Raw genomic sequence first — 22191 nt, forward strand, 5'->3', positions numbered from 1 at the left:
TGACTAGGAATCTCAAACTAATATGCTGAGGAGATTCGGCTCATCTACATCAAAGGGAACATCCCAGCAAAATCAAAAAACATCATGTGGAGATACATGGTTTGCTTGTACGACTGGGAGCGGAACAAATACAGTTTGCCAAACATACACTAATAATTACATTCGAAAGAATCTCATCAAGGGTTACATGAAGAAGCACATGACGCCTGTAGGGGCCCTCTTTCTCTTTAATCTCTAGTTCAGCCTCCCTGCCTGACAGATTCAGTAGTATTGGAGGAGACTCTGGTTGTTGAGAGAGAGAGAGAGAGAGAGAGGGAGAGAGAGAGAGAGAGAGAGAGAGAGAGAGAGAAGGGATGGGTTTGTGGAGCCGGATAACAGCTGTTTACTGTAAGCTGCCCTGCTTACTGAGAGGTGCATGTACAGTACCATGGCCCTGCCACTGGTGTGCTGCAAACACAAACAGGCGCACACACACAAATCCATACCGCCACACACACACACACACACACACACACACACACACACTCACTCACACACACCGGCATATCCAGCAAGGAGAACGGACCGCATTAGAGACGCGGGTGGGACCAGCAACTCCGGGTTATCAGGGCCCTCCTCCCACAACACAAGTCCAGACAATCTAGAGAGGACCAGTACAGGGTGAGTGCACACACACACACACACACGCATGCACGCACAAACACACCAACAAACAAACAAACACATGTTCTTCTGTCTTAAGGCATGAGGAAATGTTGGAGGCCACATTACACCAAACCAGTGTCTGGGACGCTGAGAGAACCGGCGGCCCCTCAGGAGCTGCCGACCGCACTCAGGGGCCTCTGAGGCCCCCGCTGTCCTTGAGGGGAAATGATAGACAGACCCCACTGCTATACACTCCAGAGGCTGAGACTGTTACAGCTCGCCTGAACCCCCCCCCCCCCCAAAAAAAAACAACAAACCAAACAACAGAGACTACTCCTGGAACTTTGTGGAAAATGACAGCAAAATATATATTCGTGTACAAAAGACAATCTATGTGCATCTAACCCCCCCCCCCCCCCCCCCCCCCCCACCCCGCCCCCTCTCATAATATAATCATCGATTAAGACACTGCTTGTGAAACTCGGGAGGTAACGTCTAAGACTGTGAAGTGGAATGAGAGCGTCGGTCGGCGCTCTGGCCGGCGATGGCGTGTGTGGCTCCGGCACCACGGGCATCTGATGAGTCAGAGGGCACTGTCACTGGGATGGGGTTTAGGGTTAGGTAGTGCGAGTCTCAGTCATAGGATGGCGCTGGGTACCCTTGCATAGCCGTAGCCGGGGGCGTGGCCGGGACAGCGTGCGCCCCTCGGAGGGCACAGCGCGTCCCGTCCCGGGCGCTGCCAGCCAGCCGGTGCCCCTGGAATGTTAGCGGCCTGTTTCTTTTTCTTAACCCCCCGGCGTCCCTCCCTGCCGGCCGTCAGGCCCTGGCATTCTCCGCGACGGACGAGCAGCGGGCGCCATCGGGTGAGCGCGCCGCTTCAGTCAGCACGATGGAGGGGAGAGGGAGAAGAGAGAGAGAGAGAGAGAGAGAGAGCGCGGTTCCCTCCCTCCAGCTCGGACCCCTCTCTGTGATAAATGTGCAGGGGTCAGGGCTGTGACGTCGGCCAAAGCTCCAGGATGGCCCGGGGGGGATGGGGGGGGGTCGGGGTCGGGAGACCGACAAGGAGCCGGGAGGAGAAGAGACGGAAGAGGAGGAGGAGGAGGAAATAAAAAAAACAACAGATGGGAAGAAGATCCGTGGACTCCTTCCAGCCCCCGGTCACATGCTGCTGCTGCTGGGGCCGTGGAGGGAGACGAGTCTCCCACCCCCCCCGTCCCCCCCCTCCCCCATCCTCCAGGGCGGGGCCGGGCCGGCGAAGGCCTCCCCGGGTTTGGGCTGTGCAACTGGAGGTGGGTCCGTGGAGGCGGGACTTCCTTCCTAGTTCAGGTTCGGTTGTGCCTGGCGGCCCCGGGGCCCCTCTCCCTCGCTCTCTCCTCACAGCTCGGTGACGTGCAGGGGGTAGCCGGGCGCCGGGTGGGGGGGCGCCGGGGCCTTCAGCCGGTGGATGTGGCAGCCGTGGCACAGCAGGTGGCTCTCCAGGGGGTAACAGCGGTGGCCCTCCTCGTCGTTCAGCTGTAGGCCGCAGTCCTGGAGGGGCACAGAGGGAAAGACACAAGTTGGTCTCTGAACGCTGGCGCTCAACTAGAGGAAGTAAGGAAAGTAAGTAGCCTGGGGAACCAATGGTTCTGGAAACTAGTGGCCCATAGGGCAGGGGCCTATCTCCTGGTTCCTTAGCGTGAGGCAGCTTTATGTACAAGTCCACCACCTGGACATGAGGCTAGTATGTCGCAGGGACCCCCAATCCAACCCTTGATGCTGAGTGCCAAGCAGGGTACCGTTTTTTATAGTGTTTGGTATGACTCGGCCGGGGATCGAACCCCCACCTCCCAATCTCAGGGCGGACACTCTAACCACAAGGACACTGTTACATTGTGATTAGCTGGTCGCTCAACTAGAGACTGAAGACCAGTGGTCCAGGTTTTGTCACTAAAAGTCACTAAAAGTTAGTAGAGGTTGAAAAAAAAAAAGTCTTTAGGGTGGTCCTTCCTAATGGGGAAGTGAATGTTTAGTTTTGTTTTTTTGATTCTCTACTCCAGTTTGTTTGGAGGACATGATTTCTGGTAAGGCGGGTCTTAACGCTATTGGAGATGTAGGCAGTGGCTCTGATTGGTAGTGTCAGTTTTCGGTAAGATGTTCATGATGTCTCCAGACTTAGGAGGTGGAGATAACCCAAGTCTGGCATCGCGAGACTAAGGATCAGTGAAAGGACGCCAAGGGTTGACTCAACACAATGAACGTTTCCTTGAGCTAAATCCCCCGAGTCACCATATTTGGGAACATTCCTCTGTTCATGCATTTTGCACTAATGTGTAATACTGCCTACTGCCTAGTTAACCGAGCGTGTCTCTTAACCTTCTCCCACGATGCAACGCTTCCTCTCCGTCGCGTCCCTCTGGACTTTACCCCACATCCGATAACTGTCCAGGAATGCAGGTTCTCTGAATCATTACCTTCTGTTTACGTAATTCTTTATCAATTAGCCAGAGGGGCGTACGAGGCGTACTGCGGAATGTGCTGCGATAAAGTAAGTCAACTGGATGTTTTACAGCTTTCCATTTCACATGTGCGGGTCAATATCTCTTAAACGCACATTTTTGCCAAACACCCGAGGGGGCGCGCTAAACACGTGTCGTTTAAACGCCTTCGCGAATCCACGCACCGATGGGGCCAGTGCTCGGATGGGTTGACGTGCGGGACGATGGTGCGATGTTCGGAGCTGGTTTCCTGAGTGAGGTGAGTGATCGGCGAGCTATGCGACCCCCCAGGTTAAAGAACAACAACCCCCAGCTGAGCCCCGGCTCAACGCTGGAATGCGTCTGGTCAATGAATCACCAGGCTGGTCCGCTCTCTCTGAGATTTAAGACTGGGCATGGACGCTCGCGGACGCACGTGAACGCACTCCCGGAGTGAGGATGGGTGTCTCACCTCGCAGTGGTAGCACTCCACGTGGTAGTCCTTGTCCATGGACACCACTCGGATGGTCTCTTCTGAGCCCTGTGGGGAGGCGCATGAAAACACAGTCAGTCAGACAATCAGAAATCTCCAGTTCATGTACAGTGTACAGACAAAGAGACAGATGGACAGACAGACAACGAGAAAGACAGACACGGACAAAGAGACAGACAGTCTCTGTCTGACAGACAAGACAGATTGACAGACAGACAGACACAAGCCATGTTTCCATCCACACGTTTTATGCGAATTTAGTTATATCGAATTCAAAATGCCTTATGGAGACAGTAAAATTTGATAAAAAGTCATGAAAATTGACAAAAAGTTTGTACTGTCGACCTCGTCAGATTTTCTTTTATTCGATAAAAGTCTTTTGTAATAAATGCTTTATCCAATTTAAAGCCATAGATGGAAACGCACGTTCACCGGCTTTATTCGCATTCATATTTTTAGCGATGCTCACATAATTCGATTGACAAGTGGATGGAAACATGGCTATAAACAGACAGACACACACAGACAGTCTCTGTCTGACAGGCAGGCAGACAGACAGACAGACAGACAGACAGACAGACAGACAGACAGACAGACAGACAGGCAGACAGACAGGCAGACAGACAGGCAGGCAGATAGACAGTCATTACCTGGGCAGGGAGGATGGGCTGGTTACAGGAGGCGCACTTGGGGGCAAAAACCCTGTGGGAGAGCACGCAACCACAAGGTCGAACTCAGTTACATATGGTCATCTTCATACTGTATCTAATGCGTATCGGTCTCAGAACACGGCTACCGCCGGCACTAGGATTCATGACGTGCCGTGGCTGTGTGTGTGTGTGTGTCTGTGCGTGTGTCTCTGTGTGTGTATGTGTGTCTGTGCGTGTGTCTCTGTGTGTGTGTGTGAGGTCCTGGTCCTTACGTGTGGTAATCCTTTACACAGTAGATGTTGTTCTCGACGTCGACCGTGAAGGGAACGCCGTCTAGACCCTCTTTGCACACCACGCATCGGAAACAGCCAGGGTGGTAGGACTTGCCCAGCGCCTGGAGGATCTACACACACCCACGCACACACACACACACACACATGATAACAATGACACAGAGGAATGAGTCCAGGCGGTCAGTAGTGAATGTTATCACACCGCAAGGAATCAGGGAGGTTTTGAAGTGCGGATAAATCGGGACAAGCGGTGCGGTGTGAGGGGGTCTGGTGGAGGAAGAGCTTGGGGGGTCCGGGGGTTGAAACGCCCGGGCTGGTTGTTCATCACGCAGACCCCCCCCCTCTGACAGGAGGATGTCTTACCATGTCCATGATGAGGTGGCCACACACAAAGCACTTCTCGGCCGTCTGCTGGAAGCCGGAGTACTGGCGGGTGATAAAGAGAACCAGGCTTGTTAGGAATGTTAGGCCTGTATCAAACATTCAAAGCATTCAAACATTCAAAGTATTCAAGGCCAGCGGAGGTGTCGCACGTTTCGGGACATTGTTTGGTTGGGAAACTCGTGAGTCGCGTGAGTGGAGTCGTGCGTAGTCACTGAGTCAACGGCGCATGAATACAGGTACACACAACCTCCGCGCTTTCTCTCTCTCTCTCTCTCTCCCGGTATGAACCCGCCTATAGGGGGAGCTGCTGCTCTCTGTATGTCTGTGTTAAAGGAGTCGGCCTTTTGTTCTTTTCTTCTCAGAGTCCGAGCAGGAGCAGCGGCGGCGGCTGGAGTCGTTTACCGTGACCGGCCGTCGCCACGGCCCTAAACCAACTCGCGCCACCTCAGAGCTCCCGACGGGCAGAAGCACAACAACAGACCAGACATGTAGCCTGGCTCCCTCCCTCTCCCTCTCCCTCTAAGCCACGGCCGCGGGGCGAGGTGACCATCTGCACAGCTCGGGTCGTCAGGGTCGCGACCTGATGACAGTCTTGGGGGGAAGGGTCGAGGTCGGGGTAGCAGGTGGAGGTGGGCGGTACGGGGAGTGGGTGAGACAAGAGACCAGGCTGCCCCCCCCCCCCCCAACCCCCCCGTTTACCCCCAGACAGACACACCATCTGCCAGACCCCCACCCCCCCCCCCTCCACCCTCCACTCCCTCAGAGTCAATACTCAGCCGGATGAGGAGGAGCAGGAGGAGGAAGGGGCTTTGTCACTTCCACCGTCTGACCCCCTGGGACCTATCAGGAGCCGGTCCCCTTACGGTCATCCTTCACTCCGAGCAAACAGGAAGCCCCGGCGTTACGGGGCTGCTGTTCTGCAAAAAAATGACTTTCAAAAGTGCTATCGCAATTTCCCTCAGAGCCGAGCAGAAAGACTGGATGATGTAAACCTTCTGAAACGACTGCAGTCAGAGGCGGAGCGCGGCAGAAGCCGTGGTGTCGGTTTCTCCTCGGTCGGCAAACCTGGGCAGATGGACCTGGAGGTCAGACCTGCAGCTGGCATGACTTCCTCTCCCCCCCCCCCCTAATTGTAAGTGTGGTGGGGGTAAACGTGCTCCTTTGGGAAATTTGGGGGGAATTAGTGGGAATTGGTGGGGTGGTGCTTCGTCGTAATTGTGGCGCGACGTCTGTTCTCTCTTGAGGATTCTAGAATGTGAACCCCCCACTTTCTTATCCCCCACGGGGAGGGGGGCGGGGGGGGGGGTATGGAGCACTACTCAGGCACATCTCTGCATCTCTTCGCATCACAAACAACAAACATCAGCCACACACACACACATGCAGCACAGACAAGAAAGGGATCACTCACCAAGAAGTCCTCTTCACAGTAGACTTTGCCGTTGACATTGTAGAAAGCTTTCCCTCTCAGCCTCCGCCCTGGGAGAGAAACACAGTAGATGGCATCTTTGATTGCTACTACAATTACACAGCATACCTCTTAGCTTTGACACATACGAACAAGAGACATACTGTCACTGCAGTCCAGCATTAGAAGATGTTACACTCAGCAGCAACAGCCTGTTGAACAATATGGAGGCACATAAAAATGCACTATACCAAAAAAGGTTCAAACTAAAGTGTAAAAAAAGTCAATTCAGATATCAGAATAATCAATATCAAATCAATATGACCTCTCCAACCCATCCTGTCTATTACAGACACCAACAACAGGAAGCATGGTGTCTGCAGCAGATGGCTGCCTAATGTAGGTGACACAATCGGCTCAGCTGGCACAGCTGTCTCGTCCCTCTGGCCATCGATCCCCACAGGAGGATCCCAGCCAGCCCGTCACACAACCCGCAAACAATCAATAAGGCAGCCACAAGCTGCTTTACAAACTACAACCCCCCCCCTCTCCTCCCACACACACACACACACATATGGGGGCACACACACACAGACACACACCACTACAACCCTGTGGGCTCATTGTACGCCTCTCTCTCTGTCGCTCTCGCTGTCTCTCTCTCCCGCTCACTCTGTCTCTCTTTGTCACACGCACGCACGCACGCACGCACGCACGCACGCACGCACGCACACACACACACACCAATAATTAGAGAAGCTGAGAGTGGGGCCTCCACCAAAAGCTAACAGGTCTTTCCTCAACAAGTCCCCATCTGAGGTTCCCCGATCACTTCAGCAAGTCACATGCTTCAGTCAGGCCCCCAGGTTGGTTTAAAACGAACGGGTCTCCGCTTGGATCCCAGGAAGTTCGTTTTTTCCTGTCGGTGCTGTCCTTTCACCCCCCCCCCCCTCCCCCCCGGGATGCTTCGCCTTAAAAAGCACGGTCATTCAGACGGACTAAACGGCGTCCGCCTCTTTCTGGCAGCGCGATGACTTCACCGCGGAGCCGGCGGGCGGACGGAGCGCACGCGGGTCGTAAATCTGCGGCGTTTTTAGGCCCGTTTCACCGCCGCCCCGATCTGCCACGGCTTTTATGGGGTGCCCTGCATGGGAAAGGCATGACCCCCCCCCCCCCCCCCGCCTCCCTTCTACGTCCAAATTTATGCAATTGCTGTATTTCACACACACACACACAGTGACACACAGAGCTGGAAGATAGCAATACATTAACACCCACATTAAATGGCTGCGGCGGCCAAAGAATGTGGGCGGAACAATGGGTGAGAGTTTAAGACTGAGAGACATTAGCATTCGGCGGACGGTGGAGGAAAAAGGAGAGAAAAAAGCTGTGTCCTCCTCGCCGCCGCCATCCCAGCGGAAGCGTTCTCAGAGAGCATCGACCGGTGAAAGGGCCGCCAGGCCGGGGGGGGGGGGGGGGGGGGGGGGGCGGAGCGACCCGGAGGTGGGCTCGGCGGCGCTGGGGCTTGTCGCTGTGCGGCGTTAAGAGCGCCGGCCTTTGCTCCGGCGAGCGGGACTGGAGGGGTGACACACAAAAGCCGTCGACGCTAACTGGGGTGCCGCTGCTAGGGGAGCGGGCTGCCTGAGCAAACGGGGACATTCTTTCTGCCTGAGGTCACTAGCTGGTCCCATTCAACCCCCCCCCCCCCCCCGGCCCCCCCTCCAACCTCGGCCGCCCCCTCCCTCAGTCCCTCATGGAGAGGGGGAGGGCTCCCTCCCTCCCTCCATCCTCCTCTCTCTCTCTCTCTCTCTAGCCTTTGTCACAAGGGCCAGCCCTCCTCCTCCTCCTCCTCCTCCTCAGCCGCCGAGCATTGTGGGACATGTGGCATTTTCCACGGAGTCCAGGAACCGAACGGCTCTCTGATCGGGATTTTACACTCCCAGATATACACGTCATTTCTCCTTTTTTTTCTCTCCTACTTTTCTCTCCGCCTCTCCGCTCCGTTTCCCATGACTCGAGCCGTTTCACAGACATGCCCGTACAGACGGGCCTCCTGAAACAATGTGGACTTTTTTAATCCCTTCCGCCGTCGTTAAAGGACAGCATGTGCGCGGCGGTTGGCCGATGCTCAGATCTGACAGACGGTTGGTTTAGTGGAGTGAGGTGGCCTCGGTGACTCAGCTCTCTCTCTCGGTCACCAGACAGTCCCGGTCTGTGGATCATCTTGGTCTGTGTACCAGATTATTTTGATTGTCGGGCGATTTGTTGACGGGGGGTTGGGTGCGGACCTTTTGTCTTAAATTCTGGATCTTTGGTCTTAAATTCTGGACCTTTGGTCGTGAGGGGGGGTTTGTTCGATCTACCCGATCCCCCCCCTGTCAGCGGAGGTTTGGTGGGGTCATCTGGTCTGTGTACCAGCCCCACTGACCGTACCCTGGCCGAGGATGTTTGGGGGGGCCCCCTGTTGGGGGGCCATCCTTCTGGGGGACTGTTAGGGGACCCTGTGTCATCATCTCTCCCGGCCCGCGCGGGACCCTGACCGGGCCGACGGCGGGGGGCTTACGGGACTCACGCCGGCCGAACGTTGGCCGGTGGCGTTCGGCCTCTGGGATGTCGACGGGGCGACGGTGAGCTCGGCGGCGCTCGGCGGAGGAGCGGGCTGGGGACCCGCGCCGGTTTCGGCGGGGTGTCGTTGAACCCCGTGAGGCGCGGCAGACGGAGAGTTCTCACACTGACTCGCGACTCAAGACAGGAGATTCAAAACACAATCGCACGGTACGAAAGCATTAGCAGACCATTAAAATACCAACACACATGCGTGCTTTATAGAATCCTTCTGCTCGCAATTCTGCTTGCAGCTTGCCAGCAATGCGGCAACTTTTCAAAACACTTCATCGCCAGGCAGGCCAGACTAACACACCAGGTCTTCCAACTTTCCAGTAATTCAATGTACCCAAAGATTGCGTGCGGTCATTGTGAACAGATTGCTGGATGTTTGGGAGGGAAGCATCTGAGATTCCACGTCCCTTCACCTCCTCCTCCTCCTCCTCTCTCCTCCTCCGCCTCTCTCTCCTCTCAGAACAAGTGGGCCTTTATCACCTGCAGGCTGTGTGGTGAAGATCGGGAGGGGGTGGGTGGGGGGGGGGGGGAGGCGGGGAGGGAGGAGGGAGGCTCAGTGCTGGCCGGGTTAGTGAGAGAAGGTTGCATACTGGCGGCGGTGAGTCACTCCCGACAAGAGGGACTTCAGACGGGAGTTTTTTGGTTCCCGGGGCGGGAGGTGAGAGCATGTGCAGGCCTGCTGCCTAGAGCGTGGCTCTCACAGTCTCCCTGGGTGGGAACAACAACAGCAGCCCCGGTTAGTCAGCACCTCTGATAGAACCACAACCGCCGCCGCGTCGCTGCGAAAGGAGGAGGCCGAAGCCATGGAGTCGCCCGCCCAGAGACCAGACACACTCCCGTCTGGGATCAAAGGGTCTTGGTCTGGTAGAAAACGGCGCGGTACGCCAAGCTCTTGCGGATGATGATCCCACATCGAGACACATCAGTCGACTAGGAGTCAACAAAACAAAACAAAACAGCTGCTAAAGAGCTCAGGAGAAGGAACGGCGTTTTTTTTTCCCAGTTCTACTGCAACACACAGCTCAGGCCTAGCGTCCTCCATAGACGAGCTCAGAGGAACCAGTCAACTAAAACGCAGGTGGGGAGGACGGCAATGGCATCTGCTGCACAGTAAAGACTGAACAGTTAAGCTAGTGTTTTTCACGCTCAAGGTGTGCCCTGCGCTGTGTGCCAGGTGCAGCTGGCTGGAGAGTGGGCAGAGATGAACGCATCACAAACAGGTTCCACAAATCTAAGGCCCGCGGCTGTTATCTAGAGTGTCTGTTCTGAGAGGCAGGTTGTGTTACAGTAACATGCAGGTGAATCACCAACCATCGCCCATATTAAAGGCACGGAATGTGTGCTGGCAGACAAAAGACGTGGGAGTGGGTGATCCAGTCACGACTCCTGTCTTAAAACATGTGGAGTGGGTGATCCACTCAGGACTCCTGTTATAAGACATGTGGGAGTGGGTGATCCAATCAGGACTCCTGTTATAAGACATGTAGAGTGGGTGATCCATTCCACTCAGAGCTCCTGTTATAAGACATGTGGAGTGGGTGATCCAATCAGGACTCCTGTTATAAGACATGTGGGAGTGGGTGATCCACTCAGGACTCCTGTTATAAGACATGTGGAGTGGGTGATCCAATCAGGACTCCTGTTATAAGACATGTGGGAGTGGGTGATCCACTCAGGACTCCTGTTATAAGATGTGGGAGTGGGTGATCCAATCAGGACTCCTGTTATAAGACGTTGGAGTGGGTGATCCAATCAGGACTCCTGTTATAAGACATGTGGGAGTGGGTGATCCAATCAGGACTCCTGTTATAAGACATGTAGAGTGGGTGATCCATTCCACTCAGAGCTCCTGTTATAAGACATGTAGAGTGGGTGATCCAATCAGGACTCCTGTTATAAGACATGTGGGAGTGGGTGATCCACTCAGGACTCCTGTTATAAGATATGTGGGAGTGGGTGATCCACCCAGGACTCCTGTTATAAGACATGTGGGAGTGGCTGATCCATTCCACTCAGAGCTCCTGTTATAAGACATGTGGAGTGGGTGATCCAATCAGGACTCCTGTTATAAGATGTGGGAGTGGGTGATCCAATCAGGACTCCTGTTATAAGACGTGGAGTGGGTGATCCACTCAGGACTCCTGTTATAAGACGTGGAGTGGGTGATCCACTCAGGACTCCTGTTATAAGACGTGGAGTGGGTGATCCAATCAGGACTCCTGTTATAAGACGTGGGAGTGGGTGCACTCAAAATAATGCTTTGGATTTACTTGTTTGTGGACAGTGGTTCCACATGATTAATATGTTATGAAAATGCTGATTTGGATATACATAATGTAATTGTGTTCCACAAACGGACAGTGTTAGCAGTCTGTTCTTCAGCATGTTTTGCATATTGGGTTCTTTATGGGGGAAACCCTTGTGAACATGGAGAGAACATGCAAACTCCACACAGAAAAGCCCGGAGACCTTCTTGCTGTGAGGCGACAATACTAGGTACTGCGTGAGGTCCGTGATTTTGGCATTCAGTGTCTTGCTCAAGGACGCTCCGGTACACTCCGGAAGCTGGGATCGAGCCGGGGACCTTGCGATCCGCCGCTGGCTGCTCTACCTCCTGAGGTACACGCCGTGCGGTCATATATTAGGTCAGCAAGCAGTACTTGGTAGTTTTTCTACACCATCCTCCCGCCCACTATGGCATTCAACTGACTGACACACTTTGCTTACAACAACAACAAATCAATTTGAGTTGTGAGATTTCAGAAACGCAGAATCTTTTAAACAGCGCCCCCTTTTTTACAATACGCTTGATATGACGAAATTGGTTAAATTCAATATGAAAATCATTGCGCAACATTAACACATTATGATAAAGTAAAATTGAAGCAAAGCAAAATATATTTTTTTGAAGGTGATCCACTCAGAGCTCCTGTTATAAGACATGTGGGAGTGGGTGATCCAATCAGGACTCCTGTTATAAGACATGTGGGAGTGGGTGATCCACTCAGAGCTCCTGTTATAAGACATGATGTGGGAGTGGGTGATCCAATCAGGACTCCTGTTATAAGACATGTGGGAGTGGGTGATCCAGTCAGAGCTCCTGTTATAAGACATGATGTGGGAGTGGGTGATCCTAGGACTTCTGTGAGAAGGGAATAAGGGACATAGCGTTACCGAAGGAGAGTGACTGACTGAGTGTCCTAGGCACTAGTACGTCTAATGAACAGTGTGTGTGTGTGTGTGTGTGTGTGTGTGTGTGTGTGTGCGTGCACGTGTTTCGTGTATAGTGTGTATTTACGCATGCACACGTGTGTGTGTGTGTGTGCGTGCAAGCGAGTGCGCATGTGTGTCTACGGGCATGTGTGTGTCTGTGTGTTGTTTGCTCAGAGCCCATGCCAGACCTGCCCCCTCTGATAAGCAGGCCTGGTACACTGTGTGACTGTCTGATTCAGGTCCTCCTGGGAAGGCCGGCTGAAGTGGAGGGGGGTAGTTTGCATTCCTGGCCATTTCATGAAAAAAGGGTGCAACCATGGGAGTAAGCCAAGAGGAGGGCTCAATTATGCATGGTTAAACAAAGCCCACAGCGGCCAGCGAGCGAGCAATGTCTCAGCAAACTCCCTCCGCTGCGCCGAGGACTGGCTCTCGCGGGGACGTGCGCTCGGCACATTTCGGTCAGAAACAAACAAAACTCCACCACAAATAACGTCTGATAAATCACCGGGTTTGTGTTATGACATCCGCAGCCACTTCCCAACTAAACTCCTCGGCAGCGTTTAAAACACTCGGTTCCAAGGCAAACATTCCCATTCACGAGAGGGGGCCCGAGTAATACATCACAAGAGTTTACGTTAGGAATAAGCTATCTCAAGAGGCGGGGCGGACTGTGAAGTTATCGTTCGCTGAGACCCGCGCCGGGGCCGTAACCAAAGAGCAACGAAGGAAGACCCGCTCACTTATCAGGGATTAATGGGATCGCATTTTCAGTGCCCTTGAAATAATTCATATTAGTAGACGTATTAGTATTTTCTGTACTATTCAAGGCTTTGAAAGACGAGGAGGACTGGAGAACCAGACTTTTATCAGGTCAGGAGAAATCTATAGAAGCACGTCAGGACTAAAGACACTGCCCCTCATTCTTCCCGGCAGACAATAAATCTGAAAGTGTATGGCTTCAGTTACATGTAAATTATATGCATTCCTTCCGAAGCCAGGGGATCAGTATCCATGTATATCACACACATGAATGAAAGCAACCTTTCCGCTCAAAACTCTCAGACTTCTCCCCCTTGTTTCCACTTGAAACAAGAGAAGAGTGTTCGGAGTCAGATGACGGGGCAGCACGCACACACACACATGCGCGCATGCACGCGCGCAAATACACACACACTTTCCATTTTTCAGGTCGACAGCAGATTTCACTCCCGTCTCTAGAACTTCAGTCGGTGTACAACTTTACCTCATTCAAATATGCTTAACAGAACTCCCGGTGCGTCCGAAACTTCAGTCATGGCCACACTTACTATATTTGAAAAAAGGGCTCGCCACTCAAGTATAAAGCTCTGTACCTTTATTTTAGTACATGACGTAAAGAAGTTCTTAACTGATCGAAACGTTGTTCGCTAAAATAAGGGTATGGAGCATTATACTTGAGTGGCGAGCGCCCTTTTTGAAATATCGAATGCCTGTTTTCTAGAGTTTGGGCTCAGCGCCAAACCTGAGATGTGCGTGAAGACCTGCTGTAGTACAAACAGAGCAACACTTACCACAGGAGCAGCAGGTGAAGCAGTTGGTGTGGTAGAGGTTGCCCATGGCCTGGCAGGCCTGGCTGGCCCCGTACACACCTTTCCCACACTTGATGCAGATACCTAGACGAGGGAATAGACGCCAGTTAGCATACCGATAGACATTAGCACGACAAATCTTGGCAATTTTCCCTTCCATAGTTTGAAACTATGTGTTCCCGCTGGTTCGAGCGCATTGTGTTGCCTCTGTATGAAATGAGGTATATAAATCAAAGTTTGATTTGATTTGGTCAAATATTCCCACACCTCACCTGTATATCGAAGCATGGACAGTAGATATTTGTGTTTAACACATGGAAAGAAACTACATTAACCAGGGGGGTGGGGGTGCAGGCAGGAAGTTCTCTCTGAATGTGGCACAATGGGAGAGTGAGTCAGCGAAAGCCAAGGGGCCAGCCAGGCAGGGCTACGTTCCAATGGTCTGAGATGGTGGACATCCTTCCTTCCTGGGACGGACTGACCACTCAACCATAAAAGACTGCAGAAGTAGCAGGGGAGGAAAGCGGACTGTTCCACAGGTGCAGGATTATAGAACGTTCCAGTTATCATTTCCATCTGGTACTTCAGTCATTTCAGTAAGAGAGGACAGCAGAAAGGAAGGAAGCAAGGCCTTCACTGAGGAGTATTTGGACATAGCAACGGACTAATGATCCCGCAGGCTCTCACACACAAGATGGCCTCCGCCGGGGTCGCATTCCACAGCGAGTGCGGGGTCAAAGCCTGGGTGGGGTGAGTCCAGGGTCACCACGCCTACAGGACACAACATCCCAAGCCCCCCACCCGCCCCACCCGCCCATAGCCCCTTATCCTTCACCATGCCTACAGGACACAACATCCCAACACCCCCCCCCCCCCTATCCTCCACCATGCCTACAGGACACAACATCCCAACACCCCCCCCCCCATCCCCGCCATCCTCCACCATGCCTACAGGACCCCTCCTCCCACCAACCCATCCTTCTAAAGATGACAGTGATGAGGAAAGTGTCATCTCACAGACAGATAATCACATCAAGTCAGAAAAGATTAATAAGATAAATAAGCACTCGTCAGGTTTTTGGCAACATATACTATAATTAAGCTTTGGCTGCGATTCTTTTTTAATCAGCGTAAACTCTGATAGCTGTCTGTGACTTTCTGGAAACGGAGGAAGGACAAGAGGACTGGAAGTGACACAAGGAAACTATCCAAGAGTTCCATGCTTTCTTTAAACAAGGCTTTTGTAAATACAAAAAAAAATCTGCTGGATCAAAGTCAAATATTGGCATTCCCTACTGCAGCTTAAACCCATGACTCTGTTCCTGCACTCAGCAGAGATAGCACAGCAGGAAAATGAGGGCTATTCTCTCCGATAAGGACAAAGGGCTAAACGATGAATCATCTTAAATCGACTCCAGGGTTTGTGCCAAAATAAATACCTGCGATAGCCTCTGGGCTTGATCCCCTATCTCTGCTGTTACCTCTACATCTGCTGATGAGCAACCTGGGAACACTCACTCTGAAATACTAGATCCAGGTCCACTCCAGCAAGAGAACTCTATCTAAGGGTAATGGATCCTGGAACAAGTACAGATTGATTAAAATCTTCCCTCAGCTGCCAGTGGTTAGGTGTCTGATTAGATCGGTGGCTGTCTTCCGATCTGAACAGCCTCCAAACCCAGCGTACTCCTCAGTACGGGCCTAGTGAGAGTTCCTGTATGTTACAGCCTCCAAACCCAGCGTACTCCTCAGTACGGGCCTAGTGAGAGTTCCTGTATGTTACAGCCTCCAAACCCAGCGTACTCCTCAGTACGGGCCTAGTGAGAGTTCCTGTATGTTACAGCCTCCAAACCCAGCGTACTCCTCAGTACGGGCCTAGTGAGAGTTCCTGTATGTGCGTCAAGTGTTTTATTAGACCTTTCTGAGACATTTCTGTGCGACATGTTCTCTAGTCTATCACTGGGAAAACGTGAAATCCTTTATTACTGAGTTTGTTTTGGGGGGACCAGCATTGACGGAAGCCTCTGATGTGTAGATGTTTTGGCTCTGGTGATCCTGAAAATGCTAAGTCACAGCAATACGCCATCTGTTTACCACAATCAGAATCATTTTTATTGGCCAGGTAGTTTTTACACATACTAGGAATTTGTTCTGGTCAGTTGGTGCATAACACTGATGGAGACGACATTAGACAGGGTGCAGGGATTAGACGGGACAGTGCAAAGACAGGACAGTGCAATTCCCACTGTGGGGATGAGAAAATCAGGTATTAAATCAGGGGATGATTCCCTTATATTCATGAGTTCCTCTCTGGTGAGAGAGCTGCCGTTTTTGTCGCAGAACACTGAATTAAACGAAAATACCAAAAGAAACGGCACACCAAGTTCACCAACACACTGTAGCAGCCATCCCTGGCAGCCATCTTGGTGAGTGTGACTAAAATAGATGAATAGAGGTAAGTCTTTGAGTGGTAAACACAGTAGTAAATGTCACAAGCGTTCATTCGCCTAAAGCATCAAGGGGAGGCAGCAGACTTGTGGTCTCTGCTTGTATCATTTAACAAACAGAAAGTTAACCAGATGTGGTCGAAATGACCGTTCTTTCATTGTTAGAACCACCTGTTTGTGGAAGGTTCCATATCTTTTCGAGCTGATAATGGAAGAATGTGGAGAGTGGGGAGAGACAGTGCAGCAGCCAGGTAAAGTCTCTCTCTTTCTGCTCTCAGTGTTTGGGTTGGAGGATCAAGTGCCCTTGGGGATAAACATTTTTGGTGTGTGGACTCCCACCACTCGACAGTATCTAAAGGAGGTCTTTATCGTGACCTCTGCCCCCCACACACAGTTTATTGTGCATTCTCCAGACCAAGGTCTCCTCCAGCGGTTATCTCCAGCCACTTCTGTTGCATTCCAACTGTGTGCACTTGCCTGAAGCCGCCCTCCGCGGTATCTAGCTAGGAGATAGCAGCGGAGAGCTGACTGCAGGGGAGTGCGTTCACCAACGACGTGGGGTGATGCTACATTCTTGCAGTCTGTTAGCTACATTCTTGCACTCTGTTAAATATGTCCATCTTCAACACTGCGGCCGTTCAAGACGTCTTTGTTTTCACCCTGTCTTTTTTTCCACTTGCACGGCTTCTGCGTCGTTCCACAGCGATTAAACGATTGTTTATTTCCACTGGGCTTCCACGACTAGGCCCGAGTTTTTCAACGTAAACAAAACAATTAACCATGTGCACGTCATACCGTAATGTAACGCGCCCATGCCGTTCCTCGAAGTGGAAAGATTGCCATGGGACAAGGAGAGCTCTGGAGGGAAAAGCTAAACAAAGCAGGAAAACTGCTTCAAGCTAAGGACACTTTATGGCACCGTAAGCCAAACTGATTAGAGATTATTCCCAAAACGTCGAAGCGCAGGCCTAACCTCCGTGGTGAAAGGATGTTGTCAGTGTTTTACATGGGAGTCGAGAGAGGGCCGAGCAGGAAACGACTCATTTGTTCTTAATTTAAACCAGATTACAACTCCCTGGTGCCTGCCATGAATACACCATGTCCAGTTGATAAAGTAGACAAGACAGTCCTAGTTCTCCATCCCTTTCCCGAGAAAGTTCACTTGTCATCTCCGTGACACGGATTTAGAAACATTATGTTTGGTGCGCCCTCTCCTTCATTAGGTAGAGGGTACAACTGCGCACTTCCAAGAAAAAGGCTGAAGAATTTGAGAGCTGCCTACCTCTGGCAATAGGACAAGTGCTGTAAGCTATATGTGCCACAAAAACATAACACGTCAGGTCCGGTACTCCGAGGCAGTGTGAGAGAGAGATGCCATGAGTGGAGGCCAGGATGTTCATTCATCTCCCGTCCTGCTGAGAGCGACACGTTTTCACGCAGGGGCGGCGTGTTCTTTACTCCAGGGCCACTCGTGATGGAGTCGCTCCCCCCCCCCCCCCCCCCCCCCCCGAAAAAAAAACCCTGCCATGTGAGCGCTAGAAGGCCATCCAAACAAGCCGGACGTCCAACAAGGAGAGTGACGGCGTATTCTGGACCTTTGAGTCTAAACGTGTGCGGTCGGTGGTACGGTCTAGTCGGTGTGGATGACCGAAGACGTTTAGCTGCAGACCCGCGGTACGACTTGTTGAATCGTGAGTGTTTTGAGTCTGGTTGCTCGGTCACACTGCCGTACAGAGATGCTGTGGTGACTTGGGGCTGAGCGCTGGCCTGACCGGGCCTAACTCCCCGTCGCCGCCAGGCATGTGCGCATGACTGCTGTCATTATTATTCCGAGCAGGTGATCAGACTTGACCCCCCAACAGCCATGTCTGGCCCGTCAGCCAAGATCGTGTGCCAAGTGTCTGGTGCTGCCCGACTCCCCACTGGTTGGTTAATGAAGGGCTTCGCGGGGGTGGGGGGTAGGGTGTGTGTGTGTGTCTGGAGGGGTGGGGGATAGGGTGTGTGTGTGTGTGTGTGTGTGTGTGGAGCGGAGGGGGGGTGGGGGGGCGTAGGCGGGTCCACTCCGGGGCTTCAATGCTGCCTGTCCCCGGCCACAGCTGTTGATTCACAGCTCCTCGGCCACCACAACAAGCAGAGGCCACACAGGGGCCTGTAGGCAGGCAGGGCCACGCAGTGTGACAGAGCAGCCCTCTCAAAAGCCCCAGTGATCAATTTCTCCGCCGTCGCCACGGAAACCGAGCCTTCTCTCTCTCTCTCAGCCCTGGTGTGTGTGTGTGTGTGTGTTGGGGAGGAGGGGGGGGCGGAGACTCTTTCTGCTCTCACCTGCTTCTCTGTGACAAAACCCACAGCCTCACTCTGAGCTGCACCACTGTTCTCCAGCCACTGTGTCCTGTGTGTCTGGCTGGCTCTTTCTTAGTGGCGTTTTCCTGCGATGGCGCGTCCTCTTACTTTATAAAGCGACGGTTTTACGTCTGAGGGAGGAGCCTGTACCTCAGATAGGGGGCAGGGTGGGCGCCCGTGTCGTGGGCGGCGGAGAAACAAAAACCTGAGGGGGGGGGGGCCACAGTGGCACAGAGAATGGGACTTCCAGAGGTCGGCTGCTGTGCCCGTTTTTTCAACGAGCGAGACCACTGAATCACAGAAGGGTTCCTGCTCTGACAGAACAGAAGGTTCCATTCAGTCCCACTCAACGCTGTGTAAACGTTAGCTCTGCCAAGACCGAAATTAGTATTTCCCCGCAAAGGGCACTCTTATCTTCCACAGAGGGAGCTGTTGTTAGCGTTAAAGAAGAATACACATGTTGTTGGTTATGATTTGCGAGTAGACCTTAGACGAGGTGACAAAGCTCTATTGTGTACTCGCTCCTTACTCAACACTGCCTTTTAAAGCGCTGACAGATGAGCCCTATCTGTTTGATGCAATTAAAACATTAAACCCATTTTGAAATAAGACTACCCTTACGGGAACTATGCTGGTGACCAGGATGGAATTTTCCAGATGAGTAATAATATCTGGCTAGAGACCAACATGTGTAATAACAATGTAACAACAATGCAATTACACAGTTGTTATCAAATAGATAGGTTGACTACAGATCAAGATAGATCTTGTGGAAGGACTGTGGTCCCACACACATACACAAACAAATGCGTGCACAGCTGCGGCGCACACACAGACACCCAAACAGACACACACATACCCAAAGACCTGGAGAGAAGGACTGCTCCAGGCAACACCAGGCACATTGGATTTGCCAGTAGCTGGACTGCTGTGAGGCCAGGCCAACTCTTTCAACCAATCAGTGGTCAGTGGGCTGGTGGCAGCATGGACAATGCAGACCAGACCACACTCAGTTGATGCTCCAGTTACCCCGATACTCATTATCGGACACACCACTTCCAATAAGGAAAATATGTTAATTGACATTCCATAGAGATGTCCGAGTGAGATGAAGATGGTAAGATAAGGTCGGTAACCCAATGGAATGACTGAAAACCATAGTAGGCCTCAACTAAAGTTCATGCTTGTTCATAAGCCACATCAGAGAACACCAAGTAGAGAATGCATAATGGCCAACAGAAATCATTTCCTGAGTTCAAATAGTCGACCAGAGTTGAGCTTATCATATTCTATGTATTTGTTCTCACGTCAAGCAAATGCAGAGGCTTCCTACTGGGTCCAAAAAGATATAATGCATAATGCTAATGTCCCGAACATTACCACAACAAAATGTCTTATAAAACCCTCAAACATTAATGTTAAACATGCATTGTGTGTTTGTGTGTGAGTGTGTGTGTGTGTGTGTGTGTGTGTGTGTGTGTGTGTGTGTGTGTGTGTGTGTGTGTATGTATGTGTGTGTGTGTGTGTGTGTGTGTGTGTGTGTGTGTATTATCCTCATTCACATAAAGCCATGCCAACTCATGTGGATGATTGAAAATGAAGACATCTTTCAAAACAACTTTTCAATGAATTTCATTAGGGGTATTAGCCCTGGTATAAGGGTATTAAACTTACCAAAGTATTCTTTCTTCATGTGCATCTCCAGCTCCTTCTCGAGCTCCAGGGTGAGCGCCTCCAGCCTCCTCTCGGCCTGGCTTGGCCCGCTATCCCGGCACGGGGTCACCTGGTAAGGCAGCTTGAACCTCTGGCCCGAGGCTGAGCTTTTCGAGGTTACACCGTAACTGAAAGGTGACGGAGGGCCCGCGGTCACCTCTGTACTCATGCCCGTCTGGGTGGGCGATTGTTGTTGCGCCTGCTGCTGTTGCTGGCAGTCTGGCATAGCCGACAACGCTTGGAGATGGATACGGTTGTGGACACCGTTCGCGTCTCCAAAGTCTTGAAGTAGCGTGTCCTCATGCAGACCAGTCCCCAGCATTGAGGAGCGAGGCGAGGGGAGTTGGAGGTCCGGGTAGGTGCTCATAGATCCCCGGGAGCTGCGGGAACTTCTCGAGCTGTGGCTGGAGATGCTGGAGCGCGGACTGACGACGCAGTTCGCCGTTGTACCGGGTCTTGCGCTCCCGTCCTGGCTGCAGATGCTTGACCGGGGACTCGCCACCGGCATGCCGTGCAACACCGCGCCGTCAAGATCATGGTTTCCCACAGGCATGTATCGTGAATCGGAATAGCTCGATCTCGGGCTGGTGGTGCAAGAGTATTGACTTGCTGTGCTGGACCTGGGACTGATGTGCCGTTGGTCGTAGCCCATACTGATGCCGCTGGTGCGGTTGCTGCTCGGCTTACTACAGCAGTCATAGCTGTTCAGACTGGCCCTTGGGCTGGAATGTTTACTTGTGTCGCTGGCTGTACTTGCATAGCTGGACCGGGGACTGAGGACACTAGTCCCTTCGCAGTGTACTAGACTGGACCTGGGACTCGTGTACTTGTCCTGCCCGGGCACGACCAAACTCGTGCGGGGGCTACTGATGCTCGACCTCGGGCTTGCATGTTTGCTTTGCTCCTGAGAGGACAGAGAAGACGCTAGACTCGACCGCGGGCTTGTTGCATTGTATCTGCCGTCGTGGTTCGACGTTACGCAGATGCTATTGCATCGGTTTCCAGGTACGGGTGTCGGTTTGTTCAGAACCACGCCGTCGAACGCGCTGCCGGTGCTGTACCTGTGGCCCTGAACCTCCAAGGAATACCTCCGGTTCCGCTCAGACACGCCGCTATAACACGGCAAAGCAACTTCGGATTTGGTGCAATAGCTGTCCTCGGTATACAACGTGTCTCTCTGAGGGGTGCAGAAATCCACAGGAACCGTTCGGTTGCCGTTCACGGGGCGCACGGGAGCCGCGGTGTACACTTTATTTCCAGACATGTAATTTTCAACGGTGTGGAGCTGCTGGTGAGGCGCAGAGTTGCCATTCATTGTCTTACTCTTCTGCTCTGGTATCGCTGGAGCCGAGAAATCCAAATCAGGGTTAATGACCAAGTCCCTCCTTACATTGTACATCCCATCTTTGTATGCTTCATATAAGGAAAGATCCTCCATTAATTTACTCGCCCGGAGTCCCAGATCTTCCTCATAGTGCTCCATGTTTGGCTCCCGAGGCGAGAAACAAGTTCGGAGAGTGTGTGCACTACTCAGCCAGCCGACTACCGAGGACGAGATAGCAATAATTGCATTTCACATAGAAATCATAACAAAACGCAGGCTTACAAGCGTCGCTCATATCCTAAACGACCAGTGTGCTCGGAGATCTTTGCGCACTGCACGGTTATCTCCTCCGTAAACATAAACCATTTTCACAAAGTTTCAACGACAGGATACGTTTGTCAACTTCAGTTTTTGTTAAGTTGAAAGGTCTTTACAGTCAATGGCGCGCTAGGCGGAGGAATTTTCCCTTGTTAGTTTTTCACCAGTTTTCCTCCCAATCGTCATAAACGAATTTCAAGTCGTGTAAATATATCAGTGCGTTATAGTAATCCACTATGTCGACACCAAAACTCGCCGAATACGTCGGAATGACTATCAAACACAACTTTACGCAGGGGACTCGTTCGTGGAGATGGAATGCG

At 52.2% G+C, this 22191-nt stretch overlaps 1 protein-coding gene across 1 annotated transcript; it reads right to left on the minus strand.

The window, feature by feature from the left end:
- Nucleotides 1-1884: 1884 nt before the first annotated feature.
- Nucleotides 1885-21884, minus strand: wtip (WT1 interacting protein). Its single transcript, XM_084436523.1, has 8 exons — nucleotides 20188-21884; nucleotides 13709-13810; nucleotides 6330-6397; nucleotides 4898-4960; nucleotides 4514-4644; nucleotides 4242-4293; nucleotides 3571-3639; nucleotides 1885-2172 (listed from the first exon to the last, which is right to left on the minus strand). Exons 1-8 carry the CDS (start codon nucleotides 21707-21709, stop codon nucleotides 2020-2022), a joined length of 2160 nt encoding a protein of 719 aa, XP_084292649.1. The 5' UTR covers nucleotides 21710-21884; the 3' UTR covers nucleotides 1885-2019.
- Nucleotides 21885-22191: the final 307 nt, after the last annotated feature.

This window comes from Borostomias antarcticus (assembly GCF_949987555.1).
Source record: "Borostomias antarcticus genome assembly, chromosome: 4".
NCBI lineage: Eukaryota > Metazoa > Chordata > Actinopteri > Stomiiformes > Stomiidae > Borostomias > Borostomias antarcticus.